The following is a 14,404-nucleotide window of genomic DNA, read 5'->3' as shown; positions in this document are numbered from 1 at the left end:
TCTACAGATAAGTGGTAGCTGAAGACTTTGAAGTGAATGAGCTTAGGAGAGAATGTAGAGGCACACAGCTCTGGGCAATACCCACAAGGGTTCAGAAAGAGAGCAAGGAGCTGTGAAGGAGACTGAGAAGGAGTACCAGGAGATAACCAGAAGAGAATATTTTCTCTAAGACCAAGGGATGAAAAGCATATGTAGGGGGATGGTCAACAGGGAAGGGTGGGAGAAAGTAAAGAAGGGAAGTAGGCAAGTAAACATTTAGGTTCCCCCAATTCAGGGACATGGAAGCACGTAGCTTTCATAAAAATACTTCTTCCTTTGCCTGTTTAAAATTAATACACTTATTTCACACAAATATGTCATTATTCTCCTTGTTTCCTCCTCAGTCTTTCTCTTTTCTTTATTGTATTCATCTTATCTATCCTCACAATCACTTTTCCTTACCTTTACTATTTTTTCATTCTTACTTGTCACAAAAGAAAGATGAGAGAGAGAGGGAGAGAGAGGGAGAGGGAGAGGGAGGGAGGGAGGAAGGGAGGGAGAGAGAGAGAGAGAGAGAGAGAGAGAGAGAGAGAGAGAGAGAGAGAGAAAGGGAAAGAAAGAGATAAAGAGAGAAAAGAGATAGAAAGGAGAGAGAAAGAGAGAATTCAAAATGGCTGCATTTTTTTTTAACAAAGTAACCATAGTTATTGTGTGTTTCTATTCATGTTTGTTGTCTTTTTTAAAACATAAATTCCTCAAAAGAAGGCACTCTCTTCATCTTAATTATTCTTAACATCTAGAATATAAGAAGTAGTTAATATCAGAACATGATAATTTAGAAAATTCCCTTTGATGAATAAAAATTCCCTCCAAATCTAGCCCTGGAGGTAGAAACTGGGCTGTGAGCACAAGGGGCCAGAATTGAAATGGGGGTATATGAGTGAAGAACCCAAGCCCTAGAAAATTCTTTGTAGCCATTTTTTGGATTAACTTGCCCCTCCTACTACTCCAGTGTTTCCTTATAGAATTATAAATGCTTAGCAATTCGGTACACAAACAAACCTGGGGGCGGGGGGGGGGTGTGCGCGTGTGTGTGAATATATGTGTGTTTTATGTATTAGGCAAAACTGGCCTTTCCACCCGTAGGTTTCCAAGTGAGCTAAGTCTTTCAGTGACTTACCAGAAACAGCATCAGGTGCCTAATGAAACCATATTAGATTTCCTTCTGAGTCATTGACACAAATCTCTCTAAAGAGGTTAACTTTTTCTTAATGTCTGGCCAAGGAGAAAACTGATAACTACAGTACTCAAAAGGGTTTATTTAGTTGGGCCCTCATGTAGAATAGACAAACGTACTGCGAGGTTAACATTCATTCATAGAAGGAAGGATGCTGGTTTTAGGGGACTATATAGAAAATTACTTTCCCAAGGCAATTAGTGGACCTAGCCCCCAAAGATTATAAACCTCTTCATGGAAAGGATGATGTCATTCATTCTGTGTCCACAATAACATATAACACATTGCCTTGGGCAGACTACTATATTATCCCCAATTTATAGATAAGATGACTGAGGCTCAGAGAATTTAAATGACTTGTTCCAAGAGTCTTAGAGGTAATTATTAGCAGAGATGGTATTTGAATTCAGATCTCCTGGCTCTAAAGCCAAAGAAAGAATTCCTCTACACCATGTTGCCAATGTTGCTTAGAAAATTTACAGTGAAGTAAATATTTGTACTTGTTTAACATGGGGAGATGATGAGAAGAATATGAAATGGATAAATCTGGGTAGGACCAATTAAAAATTTGGTTGGTGGGGAGGCCTTTGGATTTTTGAAAAACATCAACATTGCTGGTGTCATTAATAAGACCTGTGCTACAGAAGAAGTATATAGGTGAAGGAAGTATTTGAGATACTCCCAGAGGCTACATAGTAGTTGACTGACCATGTTAAAGATCACATTAGAGATTTCAGCTGAGCTTGTGGGGTTAGGCTCCATTACATTTTAGTGCAAACTTTATCCTTCCAGAAATTGTGCTTATAGCTCTATACGACTTGTGTTCACTTACAGGATAAAGTTATTATTGCACTTGCCTTTGACTGTGTGGATAAGGTGGTTTACTGGACGGACATCAGTGAACCTGCCATTGGGAGAGCCAGTCTTTATGGTGGGGAGCCAACGACCATCATCAAACAAGGTGGGAAATGCTTTCTGTGTTATTCATTGGTTTTGTCTCTAGGAAACAGGGCAGACCTCTATGGTATGGTATAAGAGGAGATGATATCTCACAATGCAATGAATCAAGCAGGGGCTCCTGGCCTCAAATATCATTCTATAGCCAACTTGCCTCAAGAGTTCCCTTTGAAAATGCACCTGTCCCTAGGAATATCATAGATTTAGAGCTGGAAAGGGCCTCATCTAGAACAACTCCTTTATTGGGTGACCTACCTTTCCTTTTTTGGAATAAATTTGAGAATAAAGCTGGGAAATGGCATTAGTTTCCAAATCACACTGGGCAGATATCTCCTATGTTATATTGTCTTTGAAGGCTCCCTTCTCCTTTCCAACCACCTACTTTACAAATGAGGAAACCAAAACCCGAAGAAAAAGGTTAAGTAATTTGCTCAAGGTCATGCAGGTTAGGTAGTTGATCAAGACAGAATTCAAACTCAAGCTTTCCCACTCTAAATCCAGTACACTTTCCAGTGAATCAGGATGGATATTTCACAGTGCAATCAGTAGGTTTGTGTAAACTCGTCATTGCATACAGTTTTCATGTCTTGACTATTGCTTGAAATAAATGGTCCATTAGCTGGACTTAGAGACATTTTTATTCAACAGATCTGTATTGAAATGGCACTGGTTCTTTTGGGATTTGCTCTATAATTTGGAGTACAATGTAATAGAAAATCATTTTGCTTCCAACATGGATTGCTAAATCATAACAGCATGCCTTTAAAAGTAGGCTTACGGCTTTTGGTTTCTCCTAGCATGAAACAGAGAATAAGCACTCCAGTTTCCAGTTTGACATTTCACTGACCATTCCTATTCTGAAAGGGTCCCAGTGCTTTTGAAGCAAGTCCCGGGATTTTCCCTTTGGTTGACTTTGCCAGAGGTTAATGCAGCCAGAATTAAAGTTGAATTAAATGTGTTTGGCTGTGTACGGAGCCACTGAGTTCTTTGCTACAAAACTCTGTTATCAAGAGACTATTGCTGTTTTTTCCATGATTGGGTTGATGAGCAGAAATTTTCCAGATGCCATTTTGCATTTATCCAGTCGTTCCTTTTCCCAAAATGTTGTGACTATTATCTTCATTTTGAGTTCAAAACTCAGTGGGCTAGGCTAGGCTAGTAGGTCAGTGTCAGCTATTTCCTGTTGCTCTTGGACCTGATAACCATCCAAGACAATTCTGCACAGTCAGAAACATTCCCAACAAAAGCCTACTTACTTACTGCCAAAACACTGAATGAAAGAAACCTAAATCTGATCTTTGTTGAAGAAAAGTCACTGTGTGAGCTTTTCACCAAAAGCAGCGAAATTTCAACATTTACAGGTTGATTTCTGATACAGAATGCAGCTGTGTTTACCTTTTCCCTTTCCTTATGTCTTATACTCTGACTTTCTTCAAGTCTCAGCCAAAATTCCACTTTCTACAGGAAGCTTCTCTCTATCCCTCTTAACTCCAGTGCCTTCCCTCTGTTAATTATTTCTGATTTGTCCTGTAAATAGCTTGTTTGCACAATATTTGTTAAATAGTGTTTCCCCTCATTAGACTGTGAACTTGTGATCAGGGACTGTCTTTGTATCTCCAGTGCTTAGCACAATCCCTTGCACATAGTAGGTGTTTAGTTGTTGTTGTTAGGGCTCTGCCCGTTTACACTCAGTATTCTTTAAGGTCCCAACTAGATCTTTCTAAACATCATTGTTACTATTATTTTTAATTTAAATGCAACAAGTAATACAAAATTTGTTGTCTTATCATTCTGCCCAAACTGCATGTTGGTTGACATTTTCCAGATCTCAGCACCAGAGGCCATAAGCAACATATCCTTGGGGGGCCTGAATTTTCTTGGAGTTTGAATTAGGACCAAGATTTTTACTGATGAGATAATGAGATGTGGAGCTCCCTCTGGGACTTCCTCAAGCATCCTATAAAAATAATAAACTCTTAACAGTCCCTCCACTCCTCACCCCGTCAGTGTGAGCATGTATGCACTCTGAGTATCCCACATAGCCCATGTGGGATGGACTCATTCCAAATTTACCCCACAGTGATTTATTCTTATCCTGTCTCATGGAATCAAAGGGTGGGACATGACCTCAAGAGGTCATCCTCCCCCTCCCTTTGCCTCCAGGGACATGTGAAATATTTTAATACTTTATAAATCCGTACTTTCCTTTGAATAAAAAAGACTTTGCCCCCACTGCAGTTTTTCATTCGTAATGAACTTCCTCTGGGAGGGGGTCTGAGGTGGCTTTGATGTCTCCTACATGTAATGGCAGGGTTCCCATCAGAAGTCTGAGGGGAGAAAGGGTAGAGGCAGCAGCCTTACTGTTTGGATTCTTTAAAATTTAATGAAAGTTAATACATACTGAATTAAGCATTGTGCTGACTACCTCCCTTTCCTAAATCACCCAGGTAGGAGGCTGAGTAGAAATGAAAAACACCATAGAGAACAAATTCTTATTATAGTTGGGTTTTTTCCCCTCAGCTCAATTTTTTTAAAGTTGTGCTGCTGACTTTTGTTTCCTACATGACAGTTATTTCACAATGTACTCCCTGAATGAACCCTGCTTTATAACAAACAAAAACAGTTAAGCAAAGCCAACTTAAAAAAGCTACAGTGTCTGATGGTGTATGCAGTATTCTACACCCAGAGACTCCCATTGTTCTGCTGAGAGGAGGGAACTGTTTCATCCTCCATTCACAGGATCACAGTTTTAGAATTGGAAGGCACCTTAGAAAATATAGAATTTAACTCTCTCATTTAAGGATGAAGTATTTAAAGACCAGACTGGCTAAATGACTTAATAGCGAGTAAGTATCAGAGGTGGGATTTGAACTCAGATCTTCTTGACTCTAAGCTTGGCAGTCTATCCACTATGTCACACTTTCTAGAACAATAGTTAACATTCAGTAGTGCTTTAAGGTTTTAGACCAATTTTCAGGTGTTTTCCAGGGACTAATAAATGTACCCTAGTCATTATGGTATAGATTAGAACTGATCTTGGAGTCAGGAAGACCTAGGTTTAGGTCCTACCTCTGATACAACTGACTGTGTTCCTGGGAAAGTCACTTAACTTCTCAGTATGCCCTCCCTGATAACTCTATGAATTTAAGTTATAAGCAAGTTGCTGATCTGAATTAGTAGAGGGAGTTTCCATATTGGGAGTTTAACTTTCACCAATAAAACCACAGGTCTAGATTTCCTCCCCTCTTCCTGCCTAACTGAATGAACTTCTTGTCACGCTGGGTTTTCTGAAAGATCATAGGAGGGTATATCTTATAAGCCCCCATGTGCTGGAGCTAGCTCATACTGATTCGAGAGAGACAATTGTTAAATTTTCAAGGTGAGCATTTAAACCTCAGAAATAGGCAAAACACTACAAATCAGAGCTTTCCTTACTGTTTTGTTGATTGTCTAAATTTAAGAAAGAATATTAATGATGCAGACTAAACCTGAAAGTGTATCATGTGTACATTTAAACTTTTGCCAACATACTTCTGCTAATAAACAGCTAGGATTTCATTTTCAAACTGAGCTTATAGAAATGATAAAATTGTGAACTGCATAGGTTAGCACTGAGTGAGCTCAGGATATGGTAGCAAAGAGATTCCCATCAGTAACATCATAATTTTACCTAGTTTATCAAATCAATCTATCTTATGAAAGTCATTTATGATTTTTCCATGTTTTGTTCTAGATCTTGGAAGTCCAGAAGGACTTGCCCTTGATCATCTAGGTCGCAATATTTTCTGGACTGATTCTCATCTGGATCGAATAGAAGTAGCAAAGCTTGATGGCAGCCAGCGCCGAGTGCTCTTTGAGACAGATCTGGTGAACCCTAGAGGAATCATAACAGATTCTATTAGAGGGTATTTTTTGTTTGTGAAAATGTGTCTATCTCTCTTGGATATTTTCAGATAGTAGGGTCTTAACACCAGTCTTATTCCTTTTCCTAAATACAAAACTCCTGAAAATAGTTACTCTTAGAAAACTTTTTTCTGCTTCTAGAAGTTTCCATTTTGCAGAAATCCTATTTAGTAGACTAAACCCTATTTAGTAGAAACTCTCTGTATCATGGCTCAGGTGTAATGTGTCCATACCATCTTGTTGTACTGAAAAATCATGCACCAAGAGGCTAACCTATAAGTATCATATTCCTCACTTGTGTTGAATATGAATAATATTGCAAGTGTGACTGAGATGGATAACTCCAGAACTCTTACCCGGATTCCAGTCCATCACTATTGGCAGTTATTATTATTCCTTTGGATATTAAATAGCATGACATTCTCAAACAGTACTTCCTCCTCACTTCTTGTGTAATTTGGACTCAATGGATCTCACTAGAGTCAGTTTCCACTTCCTTACACATACTGGACCTGTTTGCAAGTATCATTGCCCCCTGCCCCTGTTTGAGTCCACATCCATACCTTCCTCTTCACTCTTCAAAGCCTACAGAACATTCTGTATTATTGTACTATGTAATGACTATATATGATGAATGATTTTGAAAATAGCTGTATCAGCTCAGACTGTGGATTGAATTTGTTCTTAAACTAATTGGTCCAATTGGCATGTGGGAGGAAACAAACTTTGAAAAGTTAAATTTACCCCTTCCCCATTCTTTTCCTCCTAGCCTGCTGATTTTATCCCATGATATATTAAGTATCTACTGGTATTGTTTGTTTGCTTTTATCATAGGTTCCTTTTAGAAAAGGAACTTAAATCCTTTCAATATTACTTCAGTGTTCCTTTGTTTTCTTCTCTCTTATTTCCCCGCTTTCTTCTTTCCTCTTCTAGAAACCTTTATTGGACAGATTGGAACAGAGAAAGTCCTAAAATCGAAACTTCCTACATGGATGGCACCAACAGAAGGATCCTTGTGAAAGATGACTTGGGATTGCCCAATGGGTTGACTTTTGATACCTATAGTTCACTGTTATGCTGGGTAGACGCAGGTAACTTGAATACCCCCAGATACAATCAATAGAGAGCAATACTGGCCCTTGGCTTGGATGGTTTACTTCAGGAGTATCTGCCAACAAAGGGAGGGGCTGGGAATTTCCCGCATGTAAGTCGTCCCACTCCAAGAGCCTTTACAAACACATCATCAGAACAGACTATACTTTTTTTAAACTGACATTTCTATAGCACTTTAAGGTTTGCCAAATGCTTTACATGTCATCTCATTTGATCCTCAAAACAACCACAGGTTCACCCCATTAGTCAGTGTCTGAAGCAGAATTCAAACAGATCTTCCTGACCCACTGTACCACCCAGCTACCTGACCAAAGAATACATCAGAATTTATTATTCTTTATAGAAAGGTTCCCAGTAGCAACTAGAACATATTTCTCAAACTACTGTCAACAGACACAGGCAGGGATCTCATCATCAGTTGAGTTTTTTTTTTTTGCTTTGTTTTTTACATCAGTCATGTCCTAGAGGACAGCTTTTTTTGGCCAAGTTGGGGAGAAGGGGGCTCACTATTACCATCCCTCAAACTGGAGGTAGATCTAGGTCCACCAAAAAAATCTAATGCTGGATCTTCTCTGATTAAAAAAAAGATGACATTATGAATGGTACCAGTTCCAGACACAATCTACGAGTTCACTTTTTCAAAAGCCCATTAGTTGTTGGTTATCGGCTGCCATTAGCCTTTGTACTACCTATTTCATAGGTTTAGAGTACCTGCTAAATTGTAAATTACTATAAAAATACATCATTACTGTGTTTGCTAACAATTATTGGAAATAAAAATGGCCTACTGCGAAGAAGGCATGAGTAAATGAAGGAAGAAGAAAACTGAATGTGTCAGAGAAAACTAGGAAAAATAATTTTTTTTAAAGTTGAATTTATTCCCTAAGCTATGTCATTTGTAACACTGACTCTTCTCACCCATGTCCTGTTTTTGACACAAAAGGGCTATTTTTCATGCACAAAGAACAAATTGTTTTCTTTCTACGCAGGCACCAATCGGGTGGAATGCATGAACCCTAGTCATCCTGGCCAGCGCAAGATCCTTGAAGGGCCCCAGTATCCCTTTGCCGTTACAAGCTATGGGAAGAATTTGTATTACACAGACTGGAAAACGTACGTCAGCTGTTACAAGGCTGGGGCCCTTGCTGTGTTTGCAGCCACAGATCTTCCCATCTGTCCATTTGGCCCAGACTTTGGCCTTCTGAGAAACTTCTCCCCTATTCTCTGAGCTGTCAGTGGCTAAGGCAAGAGGAGGCGTAGGAATAGGAAGAGAAAGGAGAAAATTAAGCCATTTTTCATCAAAATGTTTCAGTTAGCAGAAATTTCCCCATAGTTTCAAAAATCGCCTTCCTTGAAATATACATCCAACCCACAGGGGCCCTGCACCATTTGGAATGAAAGATGTCACTTTTGCTTTTTCTTTCTTTATTGCAGTTCTTAATTAGCAGTATATCTTCAACCCCCTTGCTAACCCTGCCTCCCTGAGAAAGGTAGGCCAGAGACATGACTGCCCAAAGAGCTTACATCTTAAGCCAGAGAAGGTGATGAGAATTGCCCTTTGATCCTTGCTAACCTCCAAGAAGTTGGCACCAGTCTTGAAACTCCCCCCAGGAGGAATATATTCTTGCTCAGGAAAAAAGCTCATAGCCTTTGCTTACTGACTTTCCTCTGGCAACTCTAACTGTGTCTGCCAAAAGGTTCCTCTGCAGAACAAACAATGTTTTGTATTGTTTCCTTTGCTGGTAGGAATTCTGTAGTGGCAGTGGATCTCGCTATCTCCAAAGAAACGGACAGCTTCCATCCTCACAAGCAGACTCGGTTGTATGGCATAACAACAGCTTTCTCTCAGTGTCCCCAAGGTACCTGTCATTGACACTGCTGGAGTTTAGTGGTCAGTGGTGTTCTCAAGCCCCTTGAAGCTGGAGGGAAAATTGAAGTGGGGGAAGGGGAGGAAGTGGGATTGAATAGGTGGGTTGTGGGGTGTCCTATGAATTTGACTTGCCCATGCTCAGTGATGAGAAAGAGGTTATATTACAATCTTTGGGTGGCTCACTCTTGAGCCACTCAGCCAATCTCTACGTACATAATGACTGCTCAGTTCACATTGAGATGAGAACTAGAAGGTTGAAGGGGGAAGGGAACAGTGTTTCTATGCCTAGCATTTTGAGATGCCCAATGTTCTAGACTTTTTTTTAACCCCTTAAGAGATAACTTTTGGGGAGGCACCTAGGTGGTAGATAAAGTACTGGGCCTAGAGTCATGACAACTCACCTTCATGAGTTCAAATCTAGCCTCACTTACTAGCTGTGTGCTCCTGGGCAAGTCACTTAACCCTGTTTGCCTTAGTTTTTAATCTGTAAAATGGGCTGGAGAAGAAAATGGCAAACCACTCTAGCATCTGAGAAAATCCCAATTGGGGTCACAAAGAGTCAGATACAACTGAAAAATGACTGAACAAGGAGTGGCTTTCCAGTCAAGTTTTGGTCATTTGGGGAGATGAGTTATTGTTCATCTGCAAAGCTTACAAACCAGAGGATCATTATATTTTGTTTTCTTCCATGAAGTTTGGTTTGTATGCAAGAAAAAAACCCAGGGAGGAGACTTTCAGTGATAAAACTCTTGCAGTTCTGAGCATCCTGGACAGTTTCACATCTTAATTTTTTTTTTTTAATCAAGAGCTGTGCTTTAAGTAATGTAGTGAACTCCCTGGTCTGCAAACTCTTCACTGATATGGGTCAGGATCTCATCTGTACCTTCTTTGAGAGTTGCCAGAATCATTGAGCACTTTAGTGACTTAACCAGATTTGTATAGATTTAGAGCCAGAAGAGGACTCAGAGCCCACAAAATCCATTTTACAGATGACAGAATAGAAGTTAAGTGACTTTCTCAGGGTCACACATAGCTTATGTCTGAGGCACGTTTTGAACTGAGGTGTCCCTAATTCCACACTGGTCCTCTCTCCACTATACCACTTATGACTGCCTCAAGGGGCAAGATTTGAACCCAGTTTTTTCTGTCTTCAATGCCACCCTTCTATCTGCAATGCTAACTGCCTCTTAATATTCATAGAGGTCAAAAAAAAAAGAGTCACAATTCTGTGAAGATTGTTGTTAACATTGTTGTCTGTTTCAGCTCAGATGACTTCCCTTGATACTAAAATGAACACACTTTTGCTTTACAACAGGCCACAACTACTGCACGGTGAATAACGGAGGCTGCACCCATCTCTGCTTGGCTACCCCAGGAAGCAGGTCCTGTCGATGTCCAGACAACACTCTAGGTGTTGACTGCATAGAGAGGAAGTAATGCACTGGAAACAAAGAGAAGAAAGGAATGCCACTTACATTGCCCACTTTTTCAATCACAACACCCTACCTTGATCTGGGCCAGACTGAAACCAATCTTTCAGAGCCAAGTTGTAACTGACCCAGTGACCAACACAACCTGGGGACCTTCAGTGTTCCATTTGCCACTAAAAAAAAATACATCCTGTGCTCCCTGTAATAGGAAAACCTCGATCTATATACAAGAACCTTAAGGACCCTCTTGGTGAAGGCTCCTGGAGAAATGTGTGAAGCTGTATTGTGTGGCTTCTTGAGTCTCTCTCAGTCCTTGATACACAGCCAGCCTGAGCCAATTTAGGAAGACTTGTGAGGTAGACCAAGTCCCTCTGTGGTGGCCTCCCATCTCCCTGCCAGGTGCTCTCTTTTCCTGTTTTATTGCCCTCACCTTCTAGTCTACATCTTTCTACAAATTCAGTTCTCTCATACTGTCAAAGGCTTCCTACTATAATGTCTTAAATAGGCCCTTTTGGTCTCCTACCTACTCTTGAACAAAGAAAACCTTGTCTATGATCCTTCCCATTTCCCTGGGAATTCTACTGAGAAATTTTTGTCACTTGTCCCCAGTAAGATATTAGCATTCTAATGATGACATGAGGTAGACTAGGCTTTAACCCAAAGGAATGAATCTAAAATATATTTTAGGACAGCACAAGAGTTATTTAGGCATAGGAGGATTCTTTGGCATCTCTCAGCAGCTATCTTCTGTAATGCATCCATCTGCATTTACCCCTACCACCAATAATCTAGTATGCCAAGACAATAGGATGTAAGAGCTGGAAGGGTTATGTTGGGTCCAACTTTCTCATTTTACAGATAGGGAAACTGAGCCCCAGAGAGACTACATAAGCAACAACTCATTCCTTGTCTCAATATTTTATACAAGTACTCAATTCCTGGGTTGCAGGTTTCTCTAACACCAAGGCTGTGGAGAATCATGTTCTCCTCCCTTACCTGGTCCATTTAGCAGACTAACCTTCCTCATAGTTAAAATTCTCCTCACATCTGCTTTTCCTCCTAATTTGATTTCTATGATTTCAAGTGCCTTATCCAGTATCCTTACTCACTATGTGGACTGTCCTTATTGGCCTTCCATCTTCTCATTCTTGAGGAATGAGTCCTCTCTTCTCATTTTAGGAGAAAAACTGCAAACTTGATGATGCTTCAGAGGGAGGAAGATGACTGTGAGAAGTAATGGAGGGGAGATGCAAGTGGTCTCTTTTTTAGTATATGGTGCTGGGCACATCTCAATGGTTTGGACATCCCAGGAGGCATCCCAGGAAATGTGCAGCCATAACACTTCAATTCAGCATTTATTTGGCACCTACTGTATGCAAATCTCTGTTATCATTGTGCTGTGCAGACAGTAGGTACTTCGTAAATATAAACAAAATTGAATTCCTAGTTTAAAGAACCTAATTCTTAATTGTTTATTGATGAAGACTTATTACAAGGACCCTTGCCTCTGTATTTTTATCCCCACTACTTAGCACTGTACCCAGCACATAGTAGGCATTTAATACATGTTTATTGATTGGTTGTCCCCATTTATTTTGTGATTGGTTAAAAAGATGCTCTTTTAGCTGCTTGAGTGGCGTGCTTGGGATCTTATATCATCTACTCTTTAGAGGCCAATAGCTAATGCCACAGTAGAAATATGGGTCCAAAGCTACATTTCTTAAGTTGGTTTTAATGGTAATGACCAGAGATTTTGAAGCTGTAGAAGGCAATGTAGTGATTGATTAAATAGCTTTAGGCAAAAAAAACTGGAGAGGCCAAAAGAATGTCAATATTACCAACAAAGAGAACTCACTAAGTTCTGAGGTAAAGGGATCCATGTGCCAAAGAATATTTACTCTCTGTCTTTCTGTCATCTCTCTGAATGTCTTTATCTCTCTGTCTCTCTGTCTCTGTCTGTCTCTGTCTCTGTCTGTCTCTCTGTCTCTGTCTCTGTCTCTGTCTCTGTCTCTCTCTGTCTCTGTCTCTCTCTGTCTCTCTCTCTCTCTGCCTCTCTCTCTGTCTCTCTCTCTCTCTCTCTCTCTCTCTCTCTCTCTCTCTCTCTCTCTCTCTCTCTCTCTTCTCTCTCTCTCTCTCTCTCTCTCTTACACTTTCCCTGGCAATGCTATGGAAGATAATCAGATAAGTGCCAAATGAATAGTATAGTAAGTTCTGTAGGAATCCAAAGACGACAATGGACAAGATTGTTCAGGAAAACCTTCACAGAGGAAGTGGAACTTTCTGTAGGTCATGAAGGAAGGCCAGAACTTGAAGAGGGGGGAATGGCATAGAGTTGGAAATTCATAAAGTTGGGGACAAGTACAGTGTATTTGAAAGACATTCAGCAGATCAGAGTGGGTAAAACAGAGTTTGTATAAGAAAGTAATGGGAAGTAACATTAAAAAGGGAGCTTGAGCCTTGAATGTCAAGGAAAGGAATTTGAATTTGATCTTGAAGGTAAAATTGTTGGGGGCTGGGAGAGGAGTTCTTCCTCTTAACAGGATAGTGAAATAAGTTATTGGTATTTGAAGAAGATTAATCTTTCAGTGGTGTGTAGGGTGGACTTAGAGAGGGAGGAGAAAAAGTGTAAGCAGGGAGAAGAATTAGGAGATGATTATGATACCCCAAGCATGATGCTAAGCATCTAGACCAAGGGGACATTGCTTGGCAGCCTGTTAAGAGAGATTCCTGTTTAGATGTGGGTTATTGACTAGGTGACCCCTGAGGTCCCTAAGAATGCTAAGAGCTATTTTCAAAATTTCTTTTAATAATTATATTAACCAGTAAGAGTTTTTAGTGTGACCCTTCTCTGGGTCATTCGTTTTTATTTTTCCATAGGGGGTTCTTGGAGACAAAGACCTGTAAGACTCAAAGCAATTAAGCTATAATGGAAAATAGCAAGTGGAATTTTCTGTCATTGGAGGTCTTCAAGCAAAGACAAGATGACTTTTTTTGAGGGTGATATAGATGAGATTCATGCCTCCAATAGAGCTTGTACTAAATGAACTTCGAGATCCACTCCAACCCTACAATTCTATAATTCAATGATTTTTCCTTCCCAAAAATGACCTTCCCATACCATCTCCCCTCTATGCATCCTCCAGTTTCTAGCCCCTTTCCTCCCTTTCTTTCTATATGTCTATAGAAGAAGAACCTTGGGACCCAGGTAAGGAGAGAACCTTTCCTTACATATAAGTATAGTTTTATTTTGTGATGAATACATCTCCAAAAACACAAGAACGAGAATCTTTTGGTCCCTCCAGTAGTGTTGGGGTTGATTTGAGGCCTATCCTACAGATGAGATTCCTTTTGATCTATATTTATCAAAACATATCCAGCTCTATATAAAGTGTTCTTCATGATTTTGTATAACTTTTATAACTTCATTTTATTCATATTTTATCAGATACATTTTTCAAAAAATATTTAAAAGCTGTCAGTTCTAAAAAATGTGCAGAACATTGAAGGTGCTTAATAACTATGTTCCCCCAAAGTTATGCAATTATCAGGTGATTCCCTAAAGTTTACATCTGTACCATTAATAGTGCAGAAAATAATAAAGTGGTTTTTTTGTAAAAAAAAACAAAACAAAACAAAATGAAGCATCTTCTTGTGTTCAATGGTGTTAGCTTTTCTGAATGACAAATTATAGGACCTATGGTTTTCTTATCACTGGTTGGTTAATAACTATTTTTTTAAAAATCTGAGCAGATTTAATTTAATTTAGCAATAGGATTTTTCTAACTTGAGTAAAAAACCTGGTTTAAGAATAGGATTTACTTTGGGCTTTTTTTTTTAAGAAACTGTAAAAAAAAATTCCATTTCAATAAAGTTGTTTCACACAAATTCAATTCAACCCATTTAATAAGTCCTCAC

At 39.5% G+C, this 14,404-nt stretch overlaps 1 protein-coding gene across 1 annotated transcript in view; it reads left to right on the top strand.

Annotated features, from left to right (window-relative positions):
- Positions 1-12,056, top strand: part of NID1 (nidogen 1) — a 113,537-nt gene extending 101,481 nt beyond the window's left edge. The window contains exons 15-20 of the mRNA XM_072647546.1: positions 2,051-2,177; positions 5,907-6,078; positions 7,010-7,167; positions 8,179-8,302; positions 8,936-9,048; positions 10,375-12,056. Of these exons, the coding sequence (XP_072503647.1) occupies positions 2,051-2,177; positions 5,907-6,078; positions 7,010-7,167; positions 8,179-8,302; positions 8,936-9,048; positions 10,375-10,496 (816 nt within the window). The 3' untranslated portion in view covers positions 10,497-12,056. The remainder of the gene's footprint in view (positions 1-2,050; positions 2,178-5,906; positions 6,079-7,009; positions 7,168-8,178; positions 8,303-8,935; positions 9,049-10,374) is intronic.
- Positions 12,057-14,404: the final 2,348 nt, after the last annotated feature.

This window comes from Notamacropus eugenii, chromosome 2 (genome assembly GCF_028372415.1).
Source record: "Notamacropus eugenii isolate mMacEug1 chromosome 2, mMacEug1.pri_v2, whole genome shotgun sequence".
Taxonomy (NCBI): domain Eukaryota; kingdom Metazoa; phylum Chordata; class Mammalia; order Diprotodontia; family Macropodidae; genus Notamacropus; species Notamacropus eugenii.
This window is presented reverse-complemented; position numbering and strand designations above follow the sequence as displayed.